At 42.8% G+C, this 25,847-nt stretch overlaps 2 protein-coding genes across 3 annotated transcripts in view; one reads left to right on the forward strand and one right to left on the reverse strand.

Moving 5' to 3' along the window:
- The window catches only part of LOC124124654 (neuropeptide-like protein 29), a 234,840-nt gene that overhangs the window by 38,133 nt on the left and 170,860 nt on the right, over nt 1-25,847 (reverse strand). The window lies entirely within an intron of this gene.
- LOC124124649 lies at nt 9,285-24,958 on the forward strand. Of its 2 annotated transcripts, none has more exons than XM_048393233.1 (5): nt 9,285-9,626; nt 12,437-12,634; nt 14,826-14,896; nt 19,977-20,134; nt 21,490-22,345. In XM_048393233.1, the coding sequence occupies exons 1-5, from the start codon at nt 9,376-9,378 to the stop codon at nt 22,237-22,239; spliced, it is 1,428 nt and encodes a 475-aa protein (XP_048249190.1). In that variant the 5' UTR covers nt 9,285-9,375; the 3' UTR covers nt 22,240-22,345. The 2 variants fall into 2 exon arrangements, with proteins under 2 accessions (XP_048249190.1, XP_046343826.2); XM_046487870.2 differs by lacking the exon at nt 21,490-22,345 and adding an exon at nt 22,893-24,958 and having other exon boundaries at nt 9,286-9,626.

Raw genomic sequence — 25,847 nt, forward strand, 5'->3', positions numbered from 1 at the left:
AGTTTATTACCTCACAAGCGACGTGCTCCAAGATTTGTTAAAACGTGTTTGTTACTGTCAATGTGTTAAATGACTGACATTTTCATTTAGGTTTACAAAAAGCCTAAATATATCAGTCCTTTTTCAAATTAAATGAACAAACTATGTTATAATGATAACGAATTCCAAACATTTTGATGTTGAATTTTATGTATATTTTATATTTGTTTTGGCTTCTCGTCCTAACATAATTAGTCTTTTGTGGTGTTTTTAAGCCCTTTTCAATTTCTTAATATTATTTAGCCAACATGTCAAATATATAGACAATTTTCAATCAATTTTTTAAACGACTGAAATATTTAGGAATTTTGTAAATTGCCAAAGTGAATTACATTTTACATTGGCAGTAATCTGCATTATGTATTGGTAATCTGAAGAAAGTTACAGGAAAATAGGTTACACAAAAATATTATAGATTTGGGTAGGAAAATAATATACAGGACAAAAGTTTTAAAACTCAAATTATTTATGGCATTCTTGGAATTTTATTTGATACACAATATTTTATATACATAACACCGTATTTAATTCATAGTTGAATGTTGCTTGTGGAGTCTGATATTACAACCAACTCCTTGCAGAAATTCAACAACAGATTTTCGGCCTTCAGAGATGTCCAGGCGCAAATTCCTAAAGGTTTTTGAAGACGGACTAACTTCCTCTTCACCCTCTTCACAGAAGGACTGCCGATGACATCTTGTGTTAGACGGTGGCGATGGTTTCATTTTCAATCTGAAACAATTCGATGGTTCGCCACACGATGGGATGGCGGTAGTCCTGTACCCTGACTGTGGAATATATTTATTTTATGAAAAAAACAAAAACGATCTAGATATGTATACAAAAGCAAGCTTAGTCAGCGCTAGCCAGCTCTATTCCACAAAATCGGGGGAAATTAGTTGAGAAGGGTATTGTGCAAAAATGTTTACAATAATTTATGCATTTATCGATACAATTACAATTTTCGGTAACTCTTTTTCTTGCACCTTTTCTTCCGACAATCCATGTATTTTAGCAGATTTCATGTACAGCAGCTTCATTTGTTTTAACTATCTTGCATGAAGTGGGGATTTCAATACAAATATACACTCAGCTTCTATACAAAAGAGGCGTGCGTTAATATCTGCATATATTATGATTATGTATATTCTCTGTGTATACTGTTTGTATACTCTGTGTCAACGCTTGCTTTGAATACTAAAGGGGGGAACGGAAGGGGGTGGGGAGGGTGTGTGTGTGTGTGTGGGGGGGGGGGGGGGGGGGGGGGGGGTCGTACCTAACGTTTCGATCCATAGCTTGTGTCACCAGTGACATCATTGGAGAGGGCGGAGGGGTAATACTGATAAAGACAAGTATTGCGGGCGTGCATGCATGGGGGGGGGGGGGGGGGGGGGGGGGGGGATTATGCAACTGTGTCTAGTAACGCAAAGGAAAGATATGTTGAATAAAACAGGAAAATATTGCGAGCATGCATGATTGGGTGGAATATTTGTGCGGTGGTGAAAGTGAGGGATATCACTATCCCCTAAGAATTCCACGCGAGTGTCTTTGGTCCTACCTGACACATGCGCATTTTATATGTTGATCTGTCATTGGTGTCCCGGTGTCCACGAGTGAGTGAGTGAGTTTGGTTTAACGCCGCTTTTAACAGTATTCCAGTTATTTCGCGGCGTGTCAGCTTTATGTGGGTGGAAAGCCCGAAGTGATGCAGGTCTCAGACGTTTACCACTTCGGTGAAACCCACGAGCACGGGTATGGTGCTGACAAACCTAGAAACATAATTGGGGCGAACCGGGATTCGAACCTACAATCATAGGTGTCTGGCGTGCCCAAGCGCCGAAACTCTGCACAGCGAATCGCGGCGCCTTAGACGACTGGACCCGTCGTATAGTTTGGATATTGCTCAATGCGGCGTTAATCAAACAAACAAACAAACATGTAAGCTGTTATTGTCCAGCCAGATGTTTAGAGATTTTATAAGCACCTATGGAGATATATTATTGAAATATTTTGAGCTGTAAGCAAGGATGAAACAGAAATGATATAAAATATTCCATGGCATGCCGTCATCTCGTCATATACAGTAAACTACGTTTATAACGATCACGCTTACAACGAACCGACGGATATAACGAACTGTTTCTTGGTACCGTCCATTTTCTCTATATATGTTGTACATATGCTTATAACGAACTATAATATATTATAACGAACTGAAAATAGTGGTCCATTTGAGTTCGTTATAACCGTAGTTTACTGTATGTAGAAATGCTGATTGTGGTAAACTTGTTTGTATCACCGACGATGCTGATGCTGTTCTGTTACGTAGTTCCAGACGCCGTCCACTGATCCGACACGCACTGGTTCTCATCATGATAAAAAGCACGTGTGTCACGGGGGAGGTGCTGACGATGCAATAAAACAACTGTTATACAATTGCTGACCGCAGTAACTGCCGGACCTGTCACAGAGGAAGCAGCTGATATCGCCCTGCATATTTGGGTTTTGTTTATGTGTCTGGGAGTGAATAAACATGAATCTGACCATGTGTATCTCCCGCATTATGCAAACTGTCTGCGATCTTCGCGCGCGTGTCGGTTGGGGAGGGCGTGGGGTGGGGTTGCAACTTGGAAAAAACAACAACCCTGAGAAGAATCAAGAGTCAAGAATATTTATTGTACAGAACACCCTCGTAGGGCAGGGTACAAACTATCTACATTTGGAATAAATATTATCATAGACATGAGAGGTAGATATACATAATGTACATTATATATAGAGATACTAGATATTATTTTCATTCACAGTGTAATTCCCTGACAGATATATTTCCTGTGAGTGAGCGTTGGATGTCCGACAGATCTCCATTTGTGGTTGTTACATGTAGATAAGATAAGATAAGATAATATTTATTGCAGAAACGTTCCATTACGGGACAGATGCAATTATAAATACAGAGAAGAGTTCGTTCCCAGGGGCGGTTTTAATAAACATTCTTAGAGTGCTAAAGAGGTCTTAAGTCTGAGAAAAGTCTGTGAAATACCAAAAGTTACGAATCATTTTCGCGAATGAAGAGTATTCTGAAATCTGAAGACAATTCTGAGAATGTTTATGAATACGTCCCCCAAATACCCAGATGTATGCCGGAATATTGGCCACCTCGGTCTGCTTCGATGTCAAGCATTCACCCACCTACTCACTCACTGACTCACGTAAAGACTTACAGTTTAGCTGTATGTCACCATCACACACTTCAAGACAAGAGCCAGACCAGAGCCTGACAGGTTTGTATGAGGCGCAACGTGCGGGGGTCGCATTGTCCAAGGTCACAGCCCGGCACTCCTCCACTGTACGTGGTCGCCATCTTCCTGTTTGGGACTGGAATGTTCATGCTTGCTGATGGGTATATGTTCAATTTAGATAAAAAATGTCCCCGTGTCTACAAGTTGTCAAAGTGTTAGTACAGGCGCTAACAGGCCTGACCTCGCGGTTACAATGCGGTCAGAGACCAATAAACCAGGAGACTGAGACCCCCATTGCTCTGCTTCACATCGTCCTGCTTCAGCGTTCCTGTGACACATTCCACGATTTAAAGATTACCCTTGCCCTGCTAAAACTAATGATATCGTAACATATACTCACTGATGCACGTTAAACATGCTAAACACATACCACACATTTGCACAGGAGTTATACGATGCATCATCAATCAAATCTAAATTCAACTCCCTCTTCAAGGAATCTCTTCAAGATGTAAATACAACAAGAGGCACAGGAAACAAACTTAGGACATATAGGATAGTTAAAAATGAAATAAAATGAGAACCCTATCTCAGTCACTGTAAAGTAAAAAAATATCGAGTCCACTTTTCTAAACTAAGATTAAGTAACCATAAATTAAATATTGAACTTGGAAGACACACAAAGCCACCAACCCCACTACATCAGAGGCTATGCTCTACATGTTCAATCATTGATAACGAAAAACATTACTTACTTCACTGCATTAAACACACTCGAGAAAGAAATATACTCTTTGAAAAACTATCCAGACAAAATGTAAATGTAAATGTTCACAGTCATGAAGACAAATTATTTCAATACATCCTATCAAATAATGAAGCAGTCAATATCAACTGCATTTGTTTCCACATCTATAATTTCAAACAATAAATACCCTTTCATAATCAACCGTTGACATTTTATGTATAAAAATATGTAATATTGATTATTTTGTTTCTGTATGTGTCTACAGGAATGTAAATTATGTATGTCTGTATATATGTATATATAAATCATAATGTCTTGTCTTTTAAAATTGCATCTGTCCCGTAATGGAACGTTTCTGCAATAAATATTATCTTATCTTATCTTATTATCTTATCATGGCTTGAAGATGTATGTTTATTGTTATTGTTCAAAATATAACCCCGCTCCCTTACACGTCGGCATCCGCTGGTCGAATCCAGATTGTGATCGTCAAATTTTTACCCGTTCTCGTGGCTTTCCGTAACGTGTTAATTAAACGACTACTCCCTTGGTTATAACCAGTGAATGCGACCTTCGTCACGTTGGACCCGCCATCCTCCCATATGAAACTGACACGCCACTGTAATAATATGACTGTAATAATGTAGTAATGTCACTGTAATAATGTTATAATATAACTGTAATAATGTAGTAATGTAACTGTAATAATGTACCTTAATAACGTGATAATTTAACTGTAATAGTGTAATAATGTAACTGGAATAATGTATTAGTGTAATAATGTAGCTGTAATAGTGTAATAATATAACTGTAATAATGTTATAATGTAACTGTAATGACGTTACTGCAATAGTGTAATAATGTACCTGTAACAACGTAACTAATAAGGTAATAATGTAACTGTAATTATGTAATTTTAATAATGTAATAATGTAACTGCAATAATGTACCTGTAATAGTGTAATACTGTAACTGTAATAATGTTATAATGTAACTTGAATAGTGTAATAATGTACCTGTAATAGTGTAATAATGCACCTTTAATAGTGTAATAATGTTACAATGTAACTGTAATAGTGTAATAATGAACATGTAATAGTGTAATAATGTAACTGTAATAATGTAATCCTGCAACTGTAATGATGTTGTAATATACCTGTAATAGTGTAATAATGTAACTGTAATAGTGTAATAATGTACCTGTGATGGTGTAATAATGCACCTGTAATAGTGTAATAATGTAAGTTGGTTGGTTGGTCGGTTGGTTGTTTTACGCTGCACTCAGCAATATTCCAGCTATATGACGGCGGTCTGTAAATAATCGTGTCTGGACCAGACAATCCACTGATTAATATCATGAGCATCGATCCACGCAATTGGGATCGATGACATGCATCAACCAAGTCAGCGAGCCTGACCACCCGATCCCGTTAGTCGCCTTTTACGACATGCATAGTCACCTTTAACAGCAAGTATGGGTTGCTGAAGACCTATTCTACCCCGGAATCTTCACTGGTTGATAATGTAAGTGTAATGATGTTACAATGTAACTGTAATAGTGTAATAATGTACCTGTAATCGTGTAATAATGAACATGTAATAATGTAACTGTAATAATGTAATACTGTAGCTGTAATAATGTTATAATGTACCTGTAATAGTGTAATAATGTAACTGTAATAGTGTAATAATGTACCTGTAATAGTGTAATAATGTTTCTGTAATAGTGTAATAATGTTTCTGTAATAGTGTAATAATGTACGGTAACCTGTAATAGTGTAATACTGTTTCTGTTATAGTGTAATGTACCTGTAATAGTGTAATAATGTAACTGTAATAGTGTAATAATGTACCTGTAATAGTGTAACTGTAATAATGTAACTGCTATACATTATTAAACACTATGTAGAGGATATTCGACCACTTAAAACGCTTTCCTACTTTTACAGTTTGACAAAATATTTTCTCTAGTGGAAATATTTTGAAAAATAAACTTGGATTCTTTGTAGACTGTGTTTATACCGTGTGAGACGCCCTTGCGGTGATGCACGAGGAATGCGTTCTCTGTCGCCGTTGCACGTGCACTAAGCTCCGTCGCGAGCTGATATTTACAATGCATGGCTCTTCATGATTTCGTGGGGACCAAGACGAATAATTTATCAATCGCTTGCACATTGTAAATACACATGCTGACAGGATTATAGGAAATATCGAGCCCAGAGCAAGGATATATATGTTTTTTTATATAGTTAATGTCACACCATACCTTCAGGTGTCGCCGTAGCTGTGGTCGACAATCTCATGTCCACAAATCTGACGATGCAGGTTCGAACCCCGCTGGCGACACATGTTTTCCGACAAAATTTGAAATCATTCACTTGTCGAAATATTTAAAAAATAGTTCCTTCAATTCCAAGTGCAAATTAATTGAAATGTTGATTCAAGATAATCTATACTTGACAATCAACTCGCCATTCCTGAAAAATAATGGAGCGTTTAAACAATACAATGACGTCACGGAAGATTATATTAATAATAAGAACAAGTTGTCCCTATAAAAGACTTGCGTCCTTAGGCTGTCCCTTTATCTAGAGACCCGTGAAGATTCCGGGGTAGAATAGGTCTTCAGCAACCCATGCTTGCCGTAAAAGGTGACTATGCTTGTCGTAAAAGGCGACTAACGGGATCGGGTGGTCAGGCTCGCTGACTTGGTTGATACATGTCCCAATTGCGTGGATCGATGCTCATGATATTAATCAGTGGATTGTATGGTCCAGACTCGATTATTTACAGACCGCCGTCATATAGCTGGAATATTACTGAGTGCGGCGTTAAACAACAAACCAACCAACCAACCTTTATCTAGACTTGCCTATTATAAGGATAGAACTTACTATACACACATGCACTTATCATTCAATGGAGCCTTGGAGCAAGGCTAACTACAGAGCGTGGAGCGAGGCTTGCGCATGGAAGCTCCAAGGCTGCACCGAATGATAAGTCCAGGGCCCACTTGCACAAAGCGATCTTAGCACTACAACTATTGTAAGCCTATGTAAAAGGATGGGAGTTACAATCATCTTAGCGCTAAGATCGCTTTGTGCAAGTGTGCCCAGGTGTGTAAGTAATTCCATCCTTATAGTTGTAATAGGAAAGTCTAGATACGGGACAGTCTAATGACGCCAGTCTCTTGGAGGGATAACTTGTTCTTATTATTTATATAATCTTGAAATTATGACTTAAATTGATAGTTTTTAAATTAGAGACTTGTGCAAGTCTAGTTCCCACTCTGACTGTTTATTAACAAAGAGGTCATTCCAGCCATCCGAGTCCTCGCGCCCTTATCAGTAGATCGGAAAGCTCCCGTCTCCCTGTCATATACATTTTCATAAACTATTAGCAACAATTGGAGGCAAATTCCACCGTTCTCGGTCTTTAAAGACAGGAACGTCCTCATAGACATGTAAACAATGATTGCCCGAAGTAATCGAAAGAGCAAGTTCATATCACAGCTGTGCCACGATTTCCTGTCTATTAGTTGTCTTACTAGTCTGTCTCACACTCCCTGAACAATATTATTTTCCTCCCGTAACCCCCTCCATCCCCTCCTGTAATAAAGCAAGTCTAGATTTTCCACAGGTTCGGGTCTGAATCTCCCATCTCACTGAGGCTCCTTTTCAATTTAAATGAACTTGTTTCTTTCTACCACATGTATATTTTTTCTGATACTAAGCGTTAGTCTAGCTGTCTTAGACTAACATCTAGTCTCTGAAAAGAACATATCGTACAGAAAAAAAACATTTGTTCAATTATGTTAATAAAAATATAATAAAAGGGAGCCCAGAGACTCTCTTCATTTTCTGGTACTGCAGTAATCTAGACTTGCCAAACATTATAGACTTGCATGGGTTGTATTTGATATATATTTGTATCAGGGTCTGTAAGACAGACTCTAGTTGTCCATGCCTACACATTTCAACATATGACTCTTGTTTTATATGAAACCGCCGACGTTCTGTTGTAAAGAAATTGGGTTGGGTCGATAACTCATGTGGTACGGGATGGTCTTGACTAACATCTTGTCTCTGAAATGAACATATCTTACAGAAAAAAAGTTGTAATATTATCTTAATAAAAAGAAGCCCAGAGACACTCTTCATACTGCAGTAATCTAGACTTGCGAAACATTATAGACTTGCATGGGCTGTTTTCGATATATTTGTATCAGGGTCTGTGTGACAGACTAAGTCCCACGCGCCGCCTCTTCACATCACTATGCAACGTGATACCGTATACATCCCACTCACTATTTTCCAAGGAACCGGCGATGAGATGTAGTGATGACAGAAGCATGCACTGTTCAGACTCCACGGAGAGGGCCAATAAATATGCCTGTCATTTGAAACTTTATAAAAGAATAAATACATAATAATCGACAAATTAAACACTATGAAAAAAATAAAATATTTGATAATTGACAATCAGGATTTATAAATTGTTTCAGAATATCTGACAACATCTCCACAATGTACCCAACATCCGACCCTATCAGAACAGTGAGACCCTTCCTTCTGTACAGTCCGACCCACACAACAGAAACTAGTGTACAGTCATTCCTACTCAGCTGTAGCTGGTGTACAGTCCGACCCACACAACAGAAACTAGTGTACAGTCAAACCCTCCGAACAGTGGCTTTGTACAGTCATACCCTCCAAACAGTGGCTGCTGTACAATCTGACCCATCCAACAGTATCTGTGTACAGTCAAACCCTCCAAACACTGGCTGCTGTACAATCTGACCCATCCAACAGTATCTGTGTACAGTCAGACCCTCCCAACAGTAGCTGGTGTACAATCTGACCCATCCAACAGTATCTGTGTACAGTCAGACCCTCCCAACAGTAGCTGGTGTACAATCTGACCCATCCAACAGTAGGCTGATCAGTGGACAATTCATGCACAATTATTGACCATTTCATGGCGACCCGCCAACGGTTTAAGGCAAGGTCGTGCATCATCTGGACACGTGAAATGCGGATAGTACGCTCGTCTCATCAACACTGTTGATGCACTTCAACCTGTCCAGCGTTATCAGCATCGTTACTTGTGACTGTACAGAGTGTACAACCGTACACATGCTGACTGGCTTAAATAAGCCTGCCGTATGCATTAGTAGTACACCTGTTCTCACCGACATTGTCGTTGAGGTCTTTAATCGTCCGCAATTGATATCACTCTCAGGTGACCTCAATTGGCACGTATCAGATGAGTCAAATGACAAGGGAGTGATAAAGGACATTCAGCAGGAGGCAACACACATCTATATCGGTCAGCGAAAGTTGGGCCATGTTACTCCTGTACAGCGCCGTGGTCACCGTCTGCGTGTGTGTCCGGAGCGTGGTCTCTCAACCTGTGTCCGGCTGCCCGTCATACGGGTGCACACCCACGGGGTCCTTCTCTCTTTTGACGCCATCAGGGATTCCAAGGTCAGGGGTCAAGGTCGTCTGGACGGCACAACTGTCAAATTCATCAGGAACCGGAAGTCGTCTGCTTGGCTGCGTCAGTAACGATAGATATGTCGTCTGCCCGTCGCAAAAGTGGGTAGCAACATTCGTAATGACTCTTGTTTCATGCACAAGATGTTGATTTTGTAATTCGTAATTCATGAGAACGTTCGTAGTTCCGTACTGGTCACCGCGTTAGACGAGGTATGATGCCGTGTCCTTGACAACGTGGGTCGACACTAAGATTTAGGATCACAGGTCTGTCTGTCCCAACATGGGGGCACGGGTGGCCCAGTCGTCTAAGGCGCCGCGATTCGCTGTGCAGAGTTGCGTCCCTTGGGCACGCCAGAAACCTATGATTGTGGGACCGAATCCCGGTTCGCCCCGATTATGTTTCTAGGTTTGTCAGCACCATACCCGTGCTCGTGGGTTTCACCAAAGTGGTAAATGTCTGAGACCTTCATCACTTCGGGCTTTCAATAAGTTCATCATCAACCGTGCTGTTGAAAGCAACGTCACTCATTAAGCGTCATGATTCACCCTGATTGTGATCCTCAGCGTCACTGTAGTTTTTCTTTCGCTGTCTCGCCATATATGTCAGATATTGCCACAGGCGTCGTTAAACCAAACCCATTCACTCATTCACCCATTCACCCATTCACCCATTCACTCATTCAACCCGTTAACCTCCATGGGCAACCCTAGAGGCCCTAGAGAATAAATTAAAAAAGAAGTCCAACACAAATCTAGAATAATTGGGTAAGTCTCGATTGCATCAGCTCCAGGTAATTAAGCATTTGTCTGGGCTCCATTTGGATTTTACTTTTGTTATTTTGTAAATATATACTTGAATAAGATGACTTTATTTCCGGGACTAAATGCCAGGCTACCCAAGTACGTGCTTGATGTCCGAATCGACGAAGTTCTACACAAGTGACCACATTACAGATTCTGTTGTATTTTCAGACCGGTGCATCTGACATTGGAGCAAGTCTCTTTTAAGATAGTTTTGTTGGTCGTTTGTATGATATAGACAGGCCATATTGAACTGGTATCAAGTTTTGTCCTTGAGATTTTTATCTTGCACTTATCAGAGGGCCATCGGCTCACTGAACCAGACGTCTACACATGTTTTCCCTTTCAGTGACACAACTTGCGGGGTAAATTAGTGGGTAGATCGTTAGCCACGCATGAGATGTGGGTTCGATTCCCCATATGGGTAAAAAGCATTAGGCGCGTTCCTAGTGTCTTTTCATATTTCAGGATTACTACTAAAAGCGACGTTAAACCATATTCACACACTGGTATTCAAAATTGTGCGTATTTCTGTTGTTTTAACACAGCATCTTATGAATGTCCTAATGCTGCCTTTCTATACTAGCAATTTATATAGAGAGTTTAACATGGAAACAAAATCGTGATGCTGGGGGCGTTTGTAAACACCTCGTCTGTCACAGACCTTGAAACAAATATATCCAATGCATCCCGTGCAAGTCTATAATATTTTACACGTGCTGTGAAATTCCAAGCATTTATAGCTCTGCAGATTTGTTTAGTCTCTGAAGAAAGTCCCTGGTCTCCATTTTATTATATTTTATAACTAGAATTTAACAACTGTTTTTTCTGTAAAATTATGTTTATTTCAGAGGCTAGATGTTAGTCTAGTCAACACCTTGCAGTGGGATCTGTTCTCGCGTGAGGTCACAGGTCAACTTGCCAGCCTCACATCTAAGGGCGCTGCCGTTGGAGTGTTGAGCGATCAAACATATCTGTGTTTTGGAATTGGCTCAGACAAAGCAGAAGGTTCAAAAATCCAACACCATCGGTGTCAGCTTTGGATCATTTGATCCCATTTTGGTTCTGTCCTCGATTATAATAAGTATTAACACTATTCTATTTTGAATACTCTGGTCCTTCTTCGCCAGCCAAACTTCATTTTAGCATAACGCTAAAAATAGACGTCCAATCATATTGCACTACAATGTGACTGCATCTGCATTCGTCTTTGTTGTGCACGTCTCAAATACAACTTGGAACACCTGGTGGCATAATGGCTTAACACCCCATAAAACATGTCGATGTGGTGCGGTGGGGCGGGGCGGGGTGGGGTGAGGTGGGGTGTGGTGGGGTGGGGTGTGGTGGGGTTACCATTTAGAGGTTCCGGGCCAGAATGATTTGGTCGCCAGAAACATACGCTAGTCGTAAAAGACGACCAAATGGACAGGTGGGTTGGCAATTTTTGAAGGCTAATTGATGAATTGCAGGCTCGCTGCTATGGTTGATGCGTGTCATCGTATCCCAGCTGCGTAGATCGATGCTAATGATGTAAATCACTGGATTGCCTGGTCCAGACTCGATTATTTACAGGCCGCCGTCATATAGCTGGAATATTTCTGATTGTGGCGTCAAACAACAAAAGAAAAGAAAACGTGTGACAGCTTTCCAATGGGTTAACTGACGAATACACAAATGAGCCGTGATCTTTGACTTAAACAGTTAAATAGCAAATAAACAAACAAACAAAGCGTATCATCGTACCCTGACGGCGTGGATCGTTGCTCTGGACTATCTGGTCCAGACTCGTGTCGAACAGACCACCTAACCTTGCTCCAAGGCTGTACTGAAAGATAAATCAATGGATGTGTAGTAATTCTATCCTTGTAAAAGACAAGTCTAAAGACGCGGGTCTATTTAGGAGACAACTTGCTCTTACTATAAATAATCTAGAAATTATGATTACAGTCTACAGACCACCAGCACATTAAGTGGAACATTTAGTGCGGCGTTAAACAACAACAACAACAACAACAACAACAACAAAACCTCACAGAGTTGTGTTACTAGTATTTGATACCTTTACTTTCGCTAAAGGTACTTAACTCGTTTTATGTGTGTCGTTGCAGTGGCTACGTGGGGGTTGACGGAGACACCGGGAAGGTGCTGTGGAGAGACTCCAGCTTGGTGAACCCCTCGCTCCCCATCATGGACATCAGTGGCGACATCATCGGCAGCGACGGCAGATACCTCACGAAGGTCGACGGCGACGGCACGGTGGAGAAACCACTTATTCCCCTGGACCCTCCCATGACACCTGTTTTCAGGTATTATAGTGACGATGGCATCCACTAACTGTGAATGAGAGATTTGAAATTTGCTGTCACTAACACGGTTTGAAATCATAGAAAAACCCTTGCATTATTCCCAGGACATTGTGATTCTCAGTGATTTGGATAACTCAGGGTCACTTGCAGAACTCTGGGTCACATCCAAAACGCCCGAGCTTAACAAATATTGGTCACGTCCCCTAGAACACAGACCACAGGTCGATCAGTGGCTTGCGTAACTCAGGGTCACATCCCCGAGAACACAGACCACAGGTCGATCAGTGACTTACAGAACTCAGGGTCACATCCCCGAGAACACAGACCACAGGTCGATCAGTGACTTACAGAACTCAGGGTCACATCCCCGAGAACACAGACCACAGGTCGATCAGTGACTTGCGTAACTCAGGGTCACATCCCCGAGAACACAGACCACAGGTCGATCAGTGACTTGCGTAACTCAGGGTCACATCCCCGAGAACACAGACCACAGGTCGATCAGTGGCTTGCGTAACTCAGGGTCACATCCCCGAGAACACAGACCACAGGTCGATCAGTGGCTTGCGTAACTCAGGGTCACATCCCCGAGAACACAGACCACAGGTCGATCAGTGACTTACAGAACTCAGGGTCACATCCCCGAGAACACAGACCACAGGTCGATCAGTGACTTGCGTAACTCAGGGTCACATCCCCGAGAACACAGACCACAGGTCGATCAGTGACTTGCGTAACTCAGGGTCACATCCCCTAGAACACAGACCACAGGTCGATCAGTGACTTGCGTAACTGAGGGTCACCTACCTCGATCAAACAGACGCTCAGTGACTTACACAACTCAGGGTCACATCCCCTAGAACACAGACCACCAGTCGCTCAGTGACTTACATATCTCAGGATCACATCCTCTATCAAACAAACCACCAGTCTATCAGTGACTTGCATTACTCTTGGTCACATCCCCTAGAAGACAGACCACCAGTCGCTCAGCGACTTGCGTAACTGAGACCAACAGTCAAACAGACCAACAGTCGTTCAGTGACTTACAGAACTCAGGGTCACATACCTCTATCAAACAGACCACCAGTCGCTCAGTGACTTACAGAACTCAGGGTCACATACCTCTATCAAACAAACCACCAGTCGCTCAGTGACTTGCGTAACTCAGGGTCACATACCTCTATCAAACAGACCAACAGCCGCTCAGTGACTTACAGAACTCAGGGTCACATTCCTCAATCAAACAGACCACCAGTCGCTCAGTGACTTGCGTAACTCAGGGTCACATCCCTCTATCAAACAGGCCACCAGTCGCTCAGTGATTTACAGAACCCAGGGTCACATACCTCTATCAAACAGACCACCAGTCGCTCAGTGACTTGCGTAACTCAGGGTCACATACCTCTATCAAACAGACCACCAGTCGCTCAGTGACTTGCGTAACCCAGGGTCACATACCTCTATCAAACAGACCAACAGTCGCTCAGTGACTTACACAACTCAGGGTCACATACCTCTATCAAACAGACCACCAGCCGCTCAGTGACTTACAGCTACAACTGTCCGTGGGGCACGCGAGTGGCCCAGTCGTCTTATTTGCTGTACATGGTTGCGTCCCTTAGACCTGCCAGAATCCAATGATTCCTGTTCCTGGTCATTATCCAGTTCAGTCGGCATCATATCCTTGATCGTGGATTTCACTAGTCTAACGCTTAGTCTCTGAAAATATATATTCTGATAAAAAACAAACAACTCCATTTACATTGAAAAGGGAGATGGGAGATACAAAGACTGTGGAAATCTAGACTTGCTTCGGTTAGAGTCATACAACTACAGTAAGGGTTGGGCGGAAGGGAATATAATATGGTTCAGGGACTGTGCTAGTCTGTCATACAGACCCTGAAACAAATATAAATGAATAAAATAGCAAGTCTAGATTTCTGCAGTATCAGAAGAGAGTGGGCTCCTTTTTATTATATTTCATAACTATAATTTAACAACTATTTGTGTCGTAAAATATGATCATATCAAAGACTAGATATTAGTCTGGGACCGTGAGACAGACTAGGGTTTCACCAAAGTGGACCGGCTCCCATCAGACTGCCACCCTTATTCAACTGTGATACAACTGAAATACATTCAAAGCGGCGCAGAACCCAATCCACTCACCACCATTGTTCTGTTTCAGTCTGGAATTCGGAGATGGGAACATCTTGTTGATCGTGTCTCAGACGGGGGAGGTCGTCGCCTATCTCGCAAGTGAGTCAATATTCTGTCTCTGAGGTGAGGTGAGGTGAGGTGAGGTGAGGTGAGATTTAACGTCGTGTCCACGATTATTACACTTATACAGCGACCAGTGTGTGCGTGCGTGCGTGCGTGCGTGCGTGCGTGTGTTGGGTGGCTGCTCGTACTAGTCCGGGCTAATGCCGAGTTTATAGCGCACGCCCACTGCGATGCCATGCCGCAGTTTAACATGAATACCACACTCAGACACAGTATGCTGACTCCCAGCAGACCAGTCCTTGTTTTAGCCCCTTAATGCCGAGCGCCAGACAGGGTAACAACAAGTACCATCTTTTAACGTATTTATGACGCATCCGGGGATCGAACCTCGGACCTTCGCTATACGAGCGGACGCTCTACCACTAGACGACGGAGGCGGTCTCTGTCTGAGACAGACCATGTTACACTATATATAAAAATATAACTGGTTCCTGAAAATTCTTTGGCCTCATGTTTTATAAAACAAATACATGAACGCTACAATTGCTACATGTCCTAACGGGAAATATATATGAAACCTCACAAACATATTTATTAAATCGCATAATTCCTGTGGTTGTACTTACTTTATTCATCAATCATCACTTTTATAAAAAGTCAACATCTCACTAATTATATGAGTTTGTGTAGTCAGGCACCTCGACTATGAAATATGTGTTTTATCACCTCAAAACCTGTAGGATATCTGCATTTAGTTTAATTCAATCAACCCATTCAAGATTATTAACAAGGCTAGTCAAGCTAGCTGAAAACAACATCAGCACAAGAAAATATACTTTCTGATGAAAGGAAATGTATTGTGTAATAAAAGTCTACATGAAATCAGTATTCATTACAAAAATAGACGCAAGGAGAGAAATGCATTGTGTAATATACTACTCAAAAGAAGTTAAGGATCACCCGATTCTTTCATAATGGTAAAGTTAATCTGTCATGACATGAGAGATTAACTATAGTAATATGAAAGAAACAGGTGATCCTTAACTTCTTTTGAGTAGTATATAAGATTTCAAGACTTTATAAACTGCTCTGCAAAAGTAAATTGGATTTGACTAAATATTAAAAACGTTATCAAAACGTTACTAGTCTGAAAACAGTCGCCGAAACACTGCAACCTAAAGGTCGAAAACACAACTATGATACCTATATGAACTACATCACCATCGAATATAACTATTTCTTGTTGGCTTCCTTTTAGTCACCATTAAACATTGGTGCCACCTTGGCGTAGGATATGCTCGCCTATTTGCGAAACCCGTGAAGATCCGGGTTAGTATAGGTCTTCAGAAACCCATGCTTGTCGTCAGAGGCGACTAACGGGATCGGGTGGTCAGCCTCGCTGACTTAGTTGGTGCATGTCATCGAATCCCAAATGCGTGGACCGATGCTCCTGATATCAATCACTAGATTGTGTTGTCCAGACTCGATTGTTTACAGACTAAGACCGCCGTCACATAGCTGGAATATTGCTGAGTGCGGCGTTAAACAACAAACAAATTTCTCTACTAATTTCTCTACTAGCAAACACATTACTTGTTTCAGGGGAGCAATAAGCATATCTTTTTCATGTGGCAAGTGTTAATTGTTTTCGGACTATTAAATGAATGAGACAGTTCGAAGCCGGTGTGTGGATCTGCTATATGTCAGACACGCTGCTGTCCCAGTACAAACACCTAAACCCCCACTCCCACCCCCACCCCCACCCCACCCCACCCCCACCTCCACCTCCCTCACGAGGTGGCAAGCCAGCGCGGGTTGTTGTAAATCCAGCATCTATAACACATGAACATCACCACATCTCGGAATCTAAATGACAGAATATCACGATAAACATCTCCATTCCTTAGGCTGACACTTACGACCATTTCCTGACCTGAACTAATCGCGCCCCCTCCCCCCTCACAGCACCCCCCCCCCCCCCCCCCCCTCCCTCACAGCACCCCCCAGTACCGAGTGAGTTTCCACCCCCACCCACCCCAACCCTTTCCCCTACTCTCCCTCGGTTGTCAAGTCTGCCTTCACGTAATGTAATGTGAACTGCCTGGAGCATGTCACTTGATATCCTCAGTTTAGAGTTTTGGTATTTCACATCAACCGTCAGCACTCAAGTATTAAAATAAGGATGGGGGGGGGGTCTGGGGGTGGCATCTGATGACACTTTGAATACGCAATCACTACCATGTTAGCATGTTAATTTGGTTGTTAAAGTAAAATTATTAATACTGGTTTACATAAGGTGTTTGGGAATATTTGGGTACGGCTTTGGGTGGGACGACAAACTGTACTTTAAGCCATGTGCCCATACTACTGAATGAACTAATCATTTCATACTATCTAATATTAAAGGGGGACGGCTGACTCATGTATTCAATTCGTTCTTGAAGTTAAAAAAACTCCTATTATTTCTTCCCCTGTATTTACATTTTCATTCCTAAAATATAATATTTACGATACAGAACATACTCGGATAATATCTACTTCTTTAAAACTTGACATATTTCTCTGACAAGAGAAGTTGGGGATCATGAATATTTAGTGGGATATTTTTATGAAAGTTTATGCTCAGTCTTCACTTCAAAATATATCACCCAAAATATTCATATCCATAACTTTTTTTCAGTATTGTTCATAAGCTGATGGAATACCGTTGGATGGTAGATTTTCTGAATAAGGATTTAGTGTGACCTTGCACTTTATTTCAGCCATATGTCATTGGTAACGAACTGAACTACTTAATTACCTACACACTCCGTCGCAGTGGTGACTCAGCATAACACCACTGCCACAGGCTAATTTGCATATTACGTGACCGGACTTTTCTCTTGTTTGTAAACAAACGCGCTTTTTTCAGAAATCAGTATAGAACGGACTAATGCAAGTATTTGGGGGCGCTTTACATATTGTTTTGCATAACTATATAGATATTCTACTACAAATGCGACAGTGAGTTGCATGACAATATATATTTATGCATCAAAGCGACCGTGTTGCTAGCTCTCCGTTGGGCTTCGATGACAGCACGCGGAGCCCTACAACCAATGTAAACATAGGATAACTACGCAAAAACAAGTAGATTTTTACGTATTAGCATACTTTCTCAATGAAAGTTAACCATTCTTTAAAATTTGTTTATGAAAATGTGTAGACTTGTCAAACATGAAACGAATGAAAAGCATATGCAATATCTTGAATGGACTGTGAAAGATGTGACGAATCGTCACAGGGCGCTGGCTTGTGGCAGAGGTACTATGCTAGCTGGCTGCCGGCCGCATGGAACTCTGGGTAGGAGAGTGAATTACCTACACATGAGAAGAGTGAGTGGATGAGTGAGTTGGGTTTAACGCTGATTTAAACAGTGTTCCAGTTATACCACGTCAGCTTAATGTGAGAGGAAGTGATGCAGAGTTTCAGACGTTTATCAGGGCGAACCGGGAACCCAGTCATAGGTTTCTGGTGTGCCTAAGGGACGCAACTCTGTACGGCGGATTGCGGTGCTTTACACACGCCCATCGCTGTGGTGACTTAGCATAACACCACTGCCACAGGCTATTTGCATATCACGTAACCGGACTTTTCTCTTGTTCGTAAACAAACGCGCTTATTCTGAAATCAGAACAGATTAGCATAATGCAAGTATTTGGGGCGTTTTTCATATGGTATTGTATAATTATATCGATATGCTTCTACAACTGCGACAGTGAGTTGCATGACAATACATATCTATACATCAAAGTGCCCGTATCGCTGGCTCTCCGTAGGGCTTCGATGACACCACGTGGATCCTTACAACCAATGTAAACAAAGGATAACAACGCAAATGAAAATAGTTTTTCACATTGTATGATATTTTCTCAATGCAAATTAACCATTCTCTGACATATGTTTATTTAGATGTAAAAAATGAAACAGATATAAAGTCAACATATGCAATATCTTGAACGGACTGTGAAAGATGTGACGTATCGTCACATGGCGCTGGCCTGTGGCAGAGATTCTATGCTGGCCGCACAGGAGAGTGGGCGCCCCTGACACATAAGAAACATAGATAATACAATACTTTATTATCCTGAAGGGGATTTGTATTACATCTGGGAATAGTTGACATGTTTGAATAATACAGTGAACCCCGACGACAGCGGTATATCGAGGGTTCGAAAATAAGTTAAGAAAACAGAGATGCCACACATTCCGACATGAGACTGATGACGGGACATAAATCAGTCGTATCCTATATTGCATGTCTTTTATGAAAACACAACCAGATTATGTATAGCAAGTCTAGCCAACTCTTGTATACAGTCTATGAAATCAGCACCAGGAGAAACATATTTAGGATAGTGAGTGAGTGAGTAGGGTTTTACGCCGCTTTTTGCAATATTCCAGCAATATCACGGCGGGGGACACCAGAAATAGGCTTCACACATTGTACCCATGTCGGGAATCGAACCCGGGTCTTTGGCGTGACGAGCGAACGCTTTAACCACTAGTCTACCCGACCGCCCCTATTTAGGATAGAAATGTATTGTGTAATAAATAATTTCATAGAGTGAGTGAGTGTGGTTTTACGCCGCTTTCAGCAATATCACGGCGGGGGACACTAGAAACGGGCTTCACACATTGTACCCATGTCGGGAATCGAATCCGGGGCTTCGGCGTGACGAGCGAACGCTTTAACCACTAGGCTACCCGACCGCCCCTGATTTCTTACACTATATGTTAGTTTATACGGACGCTGATACACGCTCGTGACAAGAAAGCCATCACACAATAATTTGTTAGAAAAAGTGATGAAGAGGAAGAACAGATATTATAATCGATGTGATGGCTTGTACCACGGACGTATATACAACATCTTTTCACGTCTTTGCTTGTACATATATGTATATACCTACCTTGAACGATAAGGGAAATCTGATCTGATCACATCAAAAAACATGTTTATTTAGGTATACCGGTCTGTTACCTTTTCTCGTAGTTTTTTTAAGTGTTAAAACACTCGTGTCTGAAATGATATTGCCTTCGACAGCACCAATAAACCATTCCGTAATTTCCCCAGATGGAATCCCCCTGGCGTCCCTGGTGCTACGGGGAAACGTTGAGATGTACAACGGGATCTTTCATCCCATCGCCCAGCCCATCATGCGGGGGAGCCGCGCCTACATCCTCACCCAGTTCCAGCCCGACCCCCAGGATGCAGCTATACCCCAAGAAAAGGTAGGGAGGCCCTGGTGGCACGCAGGGACATCTGTTTTGTTGGTTAGTTTGTTTCTTGTTAAACGCCCCTTCACAGTTCCAGCAGCCTATTCTCATCCCTTTCTCAGGTCCAGCAGCCAATTCCCATCCCCTTCCCAGCTCTAGCAGCCTATACCCAACCCCTCAGCTCCAGCAGCCTAAACTTATCCCCTTCTCAGCTCTACCAGCCTATACTCATCCTCTTCTCAGCTCTAGTAACCTACACCCAACCCCTCAGCTCTGGCATCCTGTACTCATCCCGTTCTCACCTCAAGTAGCCTATGCACATCCCCTTCTCAACTCTAGCAGCCTACACCCACCCCGTCAGCTCCAGCAGCCTAAACCTATCCTCTTCTCAACTCTAGCAGCCTATGCACATCCCCTTCTCAACTCTAGCAGCCTACACCCACCCCGTCAGCTCCAGCAGCCTAAACCTATCCTCTTCTCAACTCTAGCAGCCTATGCACATCCCCTTCTCAACTCTAGCAGCCTACACCCACCCCGTCAGCTCCAGCAGCCTAAACTTATCCCCTTCCCAGCTATAGCATCCCATACCAACCCCCTTCTCGGTTGTAGTAGCCTATACTCATCCCCTCCTTAAGTCTAGCAACATATACTCATCCTCTTCTCAGCTGTAGCATCCTATACCCACCCCCTCAGCTCCAACAGTCTATACTCATCCCCTCAGCTCCAACAGCCTATACTCATTCCCTCCGCTCTACCAGCCTATACCCATCCCCTTCTCTTCATTGCGGCGTCGAACCGTGAAGATCCGGGGTAGAACAGATCTTCAGCAACCCAGTCTTGCCGTAAAAGGCCACTATGCTTGTCAGGATCGGGTGGTCAGGCTCGCTGACTTGGTTGATACATGTCGTCAATCCCAATTGCGTGGATCGATGCTCATGATATTAATCACTGGATTGTCTGGTCCAGACTCGATTATTTACAGACCGCCGTCGTATAGCTGGAATACTGCTGAGTGATGCGTTAAGCAACAAACCAACCAACCAACCCTCTCAGCTCCAGCAACCTATACGCATCCGCTTCTCAGCTCTGGCATCCTGTACTCATCCCCTTCTCAACTCTAGCAGCCTATGCTCATCCCCTTCTCAACTCTAGCAGGCCTACACCCATCCCGTCAGCTCCAGCAGCCTAAACCTATCCCCTTCTCCACTCTAGCAGCCTATACTCATCCCTTCTCCACATTTCAATTAAAAGTCTTAAGAATTCCTTAATACTCGAGTATGGTCAAGGTCGACCCCTCCTTCACCCGCCGTGTCCTGCACCAGTGTATCTCACAATGCTTGGCTTCAATCACTTCCTTTGTCCGTTTTCAGATTGTGAGAATGCAGCGCTTATATTCTGTCGACATCCGGGTCAGTGAATTAGAGCGCATGCGCGTGGTATGGAGCGTGAACGTTGGAACAGGAAGGGCCACATTCGCATCTGATGCCGACTCTCATGACACAGATGGTGGTTCTGAAAATGTGCTGTTGTATTATCACAGCACCATCTACATCAGCCTGTCGGGGGTTGATGGGCGTGGTGGTGATTGTGGCGCCGTTTCGACGTTGCTGGCCGTTAGAGAAGACGGTTCCAAAGGAACCATAGTGCATACATCCAGTTATCCACCATCAAATTTTGCTGTTTACGATGACGTCACGTTTTGTCATGACGACAACGTTCAGATGCCAGTCGTCTGGGTTGCTCAGCAACGGGGTTCTGTTATTTCAGCACTTAACCCGAAAACTAAAAGCATGTTCATGAATATTACTTTAAATGCCTTACTGAATGTAAAACACGTCAGGCTATCCTCAAGACTAATGGTACACATCGACACTGCCGACAGGTTTGTTCTCATGCTCTCATTGAGCATTGCAAATACCACCGCTCTGATGTACTCCCAACACCTTGTGACGCTGCAAGGAGTTCTGTCTTCTCACAAAGCACCAACAGTGATGTGGAATACTGCATTACCTGATTCCTTTATGGTTGAAGGCCAAATCAGTTTTGTGAGCGCATCCTATGAGACGCTTGTCGGAACTGGTAGAAATATGACCGGTGTGTATGCATTTGGTTTCCGCTAAAATAACATATACATGACAACTGAATACATTAGAGAACGGTTATTTGTGCCACACGTCGTATGAATACATTCAATTGTTTCTTCTTAAATAAATTATTGTTTCAGTAGCCACGGCATTATTATTTTTTCATTTGTACGTGATTGCGAATCTATTCTATCTGTACAAGCAACCGCCTCGTTAAACTGCTTTCTACTCATTTAACGGCTGTCAACGGCGACTGTACCCGCCCCTACAGCTTAGCTTGTCCTTCCCCTCCCCTACCCCTCACACAGCACACACTACAGCTTACCTGTCCCTCCCTTCCTACCCTACCCCACTGCCTCAGAGAGCCTCGGGGAGCATCTCATCAGACAAAGATTGTTTGACCTCACTGCAAGCTGTCATCGTATCCTAATTGTGTGGATCGATGCTCTTGATATCAATCACTGGATTGCCTTGTCCAGACTCGATTATTTACAGACCGCCGTCATATAGCTGGAATATTGCTGAGTGCGCCGTTAAACAACAAACAAACACTGCAAGCTTAACATTCTCACTGCCCTGGCTTAACTGAGCCTATACCCTTGTCTATAAAGACAAGGTAAAAGACTGGCATATTAATGGATATCATATTGTGTCGCAGATTAAACCAGGTTCTTCCACATTTTCCACAGCTAGGTACTCTGGGTATGCAGCGTCTGTACGCCATAGACCTCTTGGACCGCTTGTTGCAGCCTATCGATATCGTCTGGTACTTCAACCTGGAACTAGAGGTCAAGGTCAACTGCCGGCGACCAGAGAAATCTACGGAATCGTCCCAAGATGAAGGGAAACAAAACGCTGGGAACGTAGCAGGTAGTAAACATAAACCCACGTCCGAGATCTCACGTGATAAGAAGATAGTAGGACCTGGGAACCCTGATGAAATGAAACGGTCTCGTCTCTCCAGAAACAAACGTGACACACTCGAGCACGACACGAGACTGAAGTATATGACGGCTAATCAGGTGGATGGTAACTCCGTCCTCCTAGACATGCTCACACGATCTGAAACAAAGGGTGGAACAAATATTTGGGAACCAACCAACAGTTTGCGGAATCCAGTACTTCGACATGGCGAATCTAAGGATGTTGTGGGAATGGTTCAGGACGAATTCATTCTTTCTACCGGTACAGGAAACACAAACAAGCATCAAAACTCTGGTACTTCCGGTACGGGCGGTTCACACAAGGGCCGCCATCCCAGCGACAGGATTCGTCACCAATGGTCTCAGCAGGCAAGTGAACAGTCCAGTTTGATATACTTCTTTGGAACAGTGATGGCAAGTGTGGCGCCCCCTACAGGGATCTGTGATATGCTGACATTGGAAGAAAATCGTCAGTGCTGCCTGGAAAGCTCATTTTCCAAATTGGTGGGTATTCAAGATCTAGGTACAAACATGAGCTTGTCGTACAGCAATAACTTCTCCCTCTCTCATATGTCGGTCTATGACGATTCCTATGGCAGACAGGGTCTGGACTCGTCATGGAACGCTCGTGTGAAACAAAAACTCCGGGACACAGATCCTAACGGCGAAAAAACAACAGTCACTCACTCAAAGCAACGGGCCAGGCTTGGCGAGGGAAGCCTAGTGTGGGCTGTCACGCAGTTTGGCGACACCATTAACGGATTCGATCAAATCTCCAGCCAGGTCCAACAAATCGCTAACGTCTCCCACATGCTAAACACCAGCGTACAAGTGACGTCAAGGGTAATGGTAGCCATAGATCCCAAAACGCATGCTGACCTCCTTCTTTTCGCCGTAAGACGGGTTAATAAAACTCAGCCCCACTCTTCCTATAATGCGACGAATTACTTGGTTGCCTTGGATACATCCTTTGGGGACGGTCAGCAAAACATAATGTGGACACTTCCGGTTCCCTATGATTATGAAGTTCAAGGTCAGATTGCCGTGTTGGAAGTTCCGTGGGTTAAAAGCTCTTCGCCGCTTTTAGTCGCAACAGCCCAGGGTCCTGTCAGCCAGATAGCGTTCGCCTTTAACTTCACCCAGACAGGGTGAAGGAACAATTGCCCTGTTGTACAAACATTCTGGGGAAAACTGAAGGTCATTGTTCCATATGATGTCTTCGGTAATTTACGATGAATGTCTCCTGCTCGCCCCTGGATTGATGTGTCCGGTTTAATCTTAATGTATACTGGACAAAAAAAGTTAGGGATCATGACTACTTGGGGGTGGGACATTTTTATGACATTGTGTGCGAAGTCTTCATTGCAGCATCCAATATATCTCCCGAGCTTGCATTTCCGTGAACCTACACAAATCCCAGGATCTGTTCCCGAGGTTTCGCGATCTCAAATTACCCGCCCTTGACTTTCAGCGACCAATCAAACATCGAAATAAAGAAAAGGTAAATGTGTGCAGGAGGACTTACCACTGCCAGTCATGATGGAAATGAATCCATCAAACACATTTTTAGGGCTTTCTTTTGCGTGTCAGTCAGTTTTTCAATGTTGAATTTCTCGCAAACTCTATATCAATGAATGGAACTGGTCGCCATGTTGTTGATATCGCCAACCTAACATTGAGCCTGGTTTGTAACTCGCATTCTGACTGGTCCCTTAGACTGAGTGGCGTAGCAAATCAAATCATATTATATCCTCGCTTGACAACCGTATAAGGATCTATCCGATCTATACCGAAACGTCGCCTTTAAAGTAAAATAAAGAAGATGGTATCCATAAATTGTGTCTACTTTGGCAAATCAAACTGGCTAATGGTGAAAACCAAGGGTGGGTAATTTGAGATCGCGAGAACCACAGGACTGATCTAGGGATTTATAGCGTACATTTGCCGAGCCCTTGAGATAATTACAGAGTGTGTCGTTACAAAACAAAAATTCAAAAAATTATCATGATCCCTAACAATTTTTGTTCGGCGTATATAAAGTTTGTTTGTTTGATGTTTAACGCCGCACTCAGCAATATTCCAGCTATATGACGGTGGTCTGGACAAGACAATCCAGTGATTGACAACATGAGCATCCATCCACGCAATTGGGATCGATAACATGAATCAATCAAGTCAGCGAGCCTGACCACCCGATCCCGTTAGTCGCCTTTTACGACAAGCATAGTCGCCTTTTACGGCAAGCATGGGTTGCTGAAGACCTATTCTACCCCGGATCTTCACGGGCCATATATAATTATAATGATCAAGTCAGATATTATGTTGTACACATTGTGACGATTTAAAAGCTTACTGCGATTTGCTGACAAGGCCAAATGATGTGTGGTGTGTCGATGTTGATTAAAGAGTCTTGGTGATTTCCATAAATTTATACACATGTAAGATCGCTGATACGACTGATTCCTTTCCTGACAAATTATGTGTGTTATAATAACAGTGGACCAACTGTTTTATTTACATCAAACAACACAATCCGTAGTAACTAGAACATACCACCATGTTCTCCAGGGCTCTTCCCTAGGGCACACCAGAAACCTATGATTGTGGGTTTGAATCCCGATTCCCCCCGATTATGTTTCTAGGTTTGTCAGTACCAGACCCGTGCTTGTAGGTTATATCAGAGTGGTAAACGTCTGAGACCTGCATCACTTCGGGCCTTCC

Source organism: Haliotis rufescens, unplaced genomic scaffold, assembly GCF_023055435.1.
Source record: "Haliotis rufescens isolate VD_foot unplaced genomic scaffold, xgHalRufe1.0.p SCAF_12, whole genome shotgun sequence".
Taxonomy (NCBI): domain Eukaryota; kingdom Metazoa; phylum Mollusca; class Gastropoda; order Lepetellida; family Haliotidae; genus Haliotis; species Haliotis rufescens.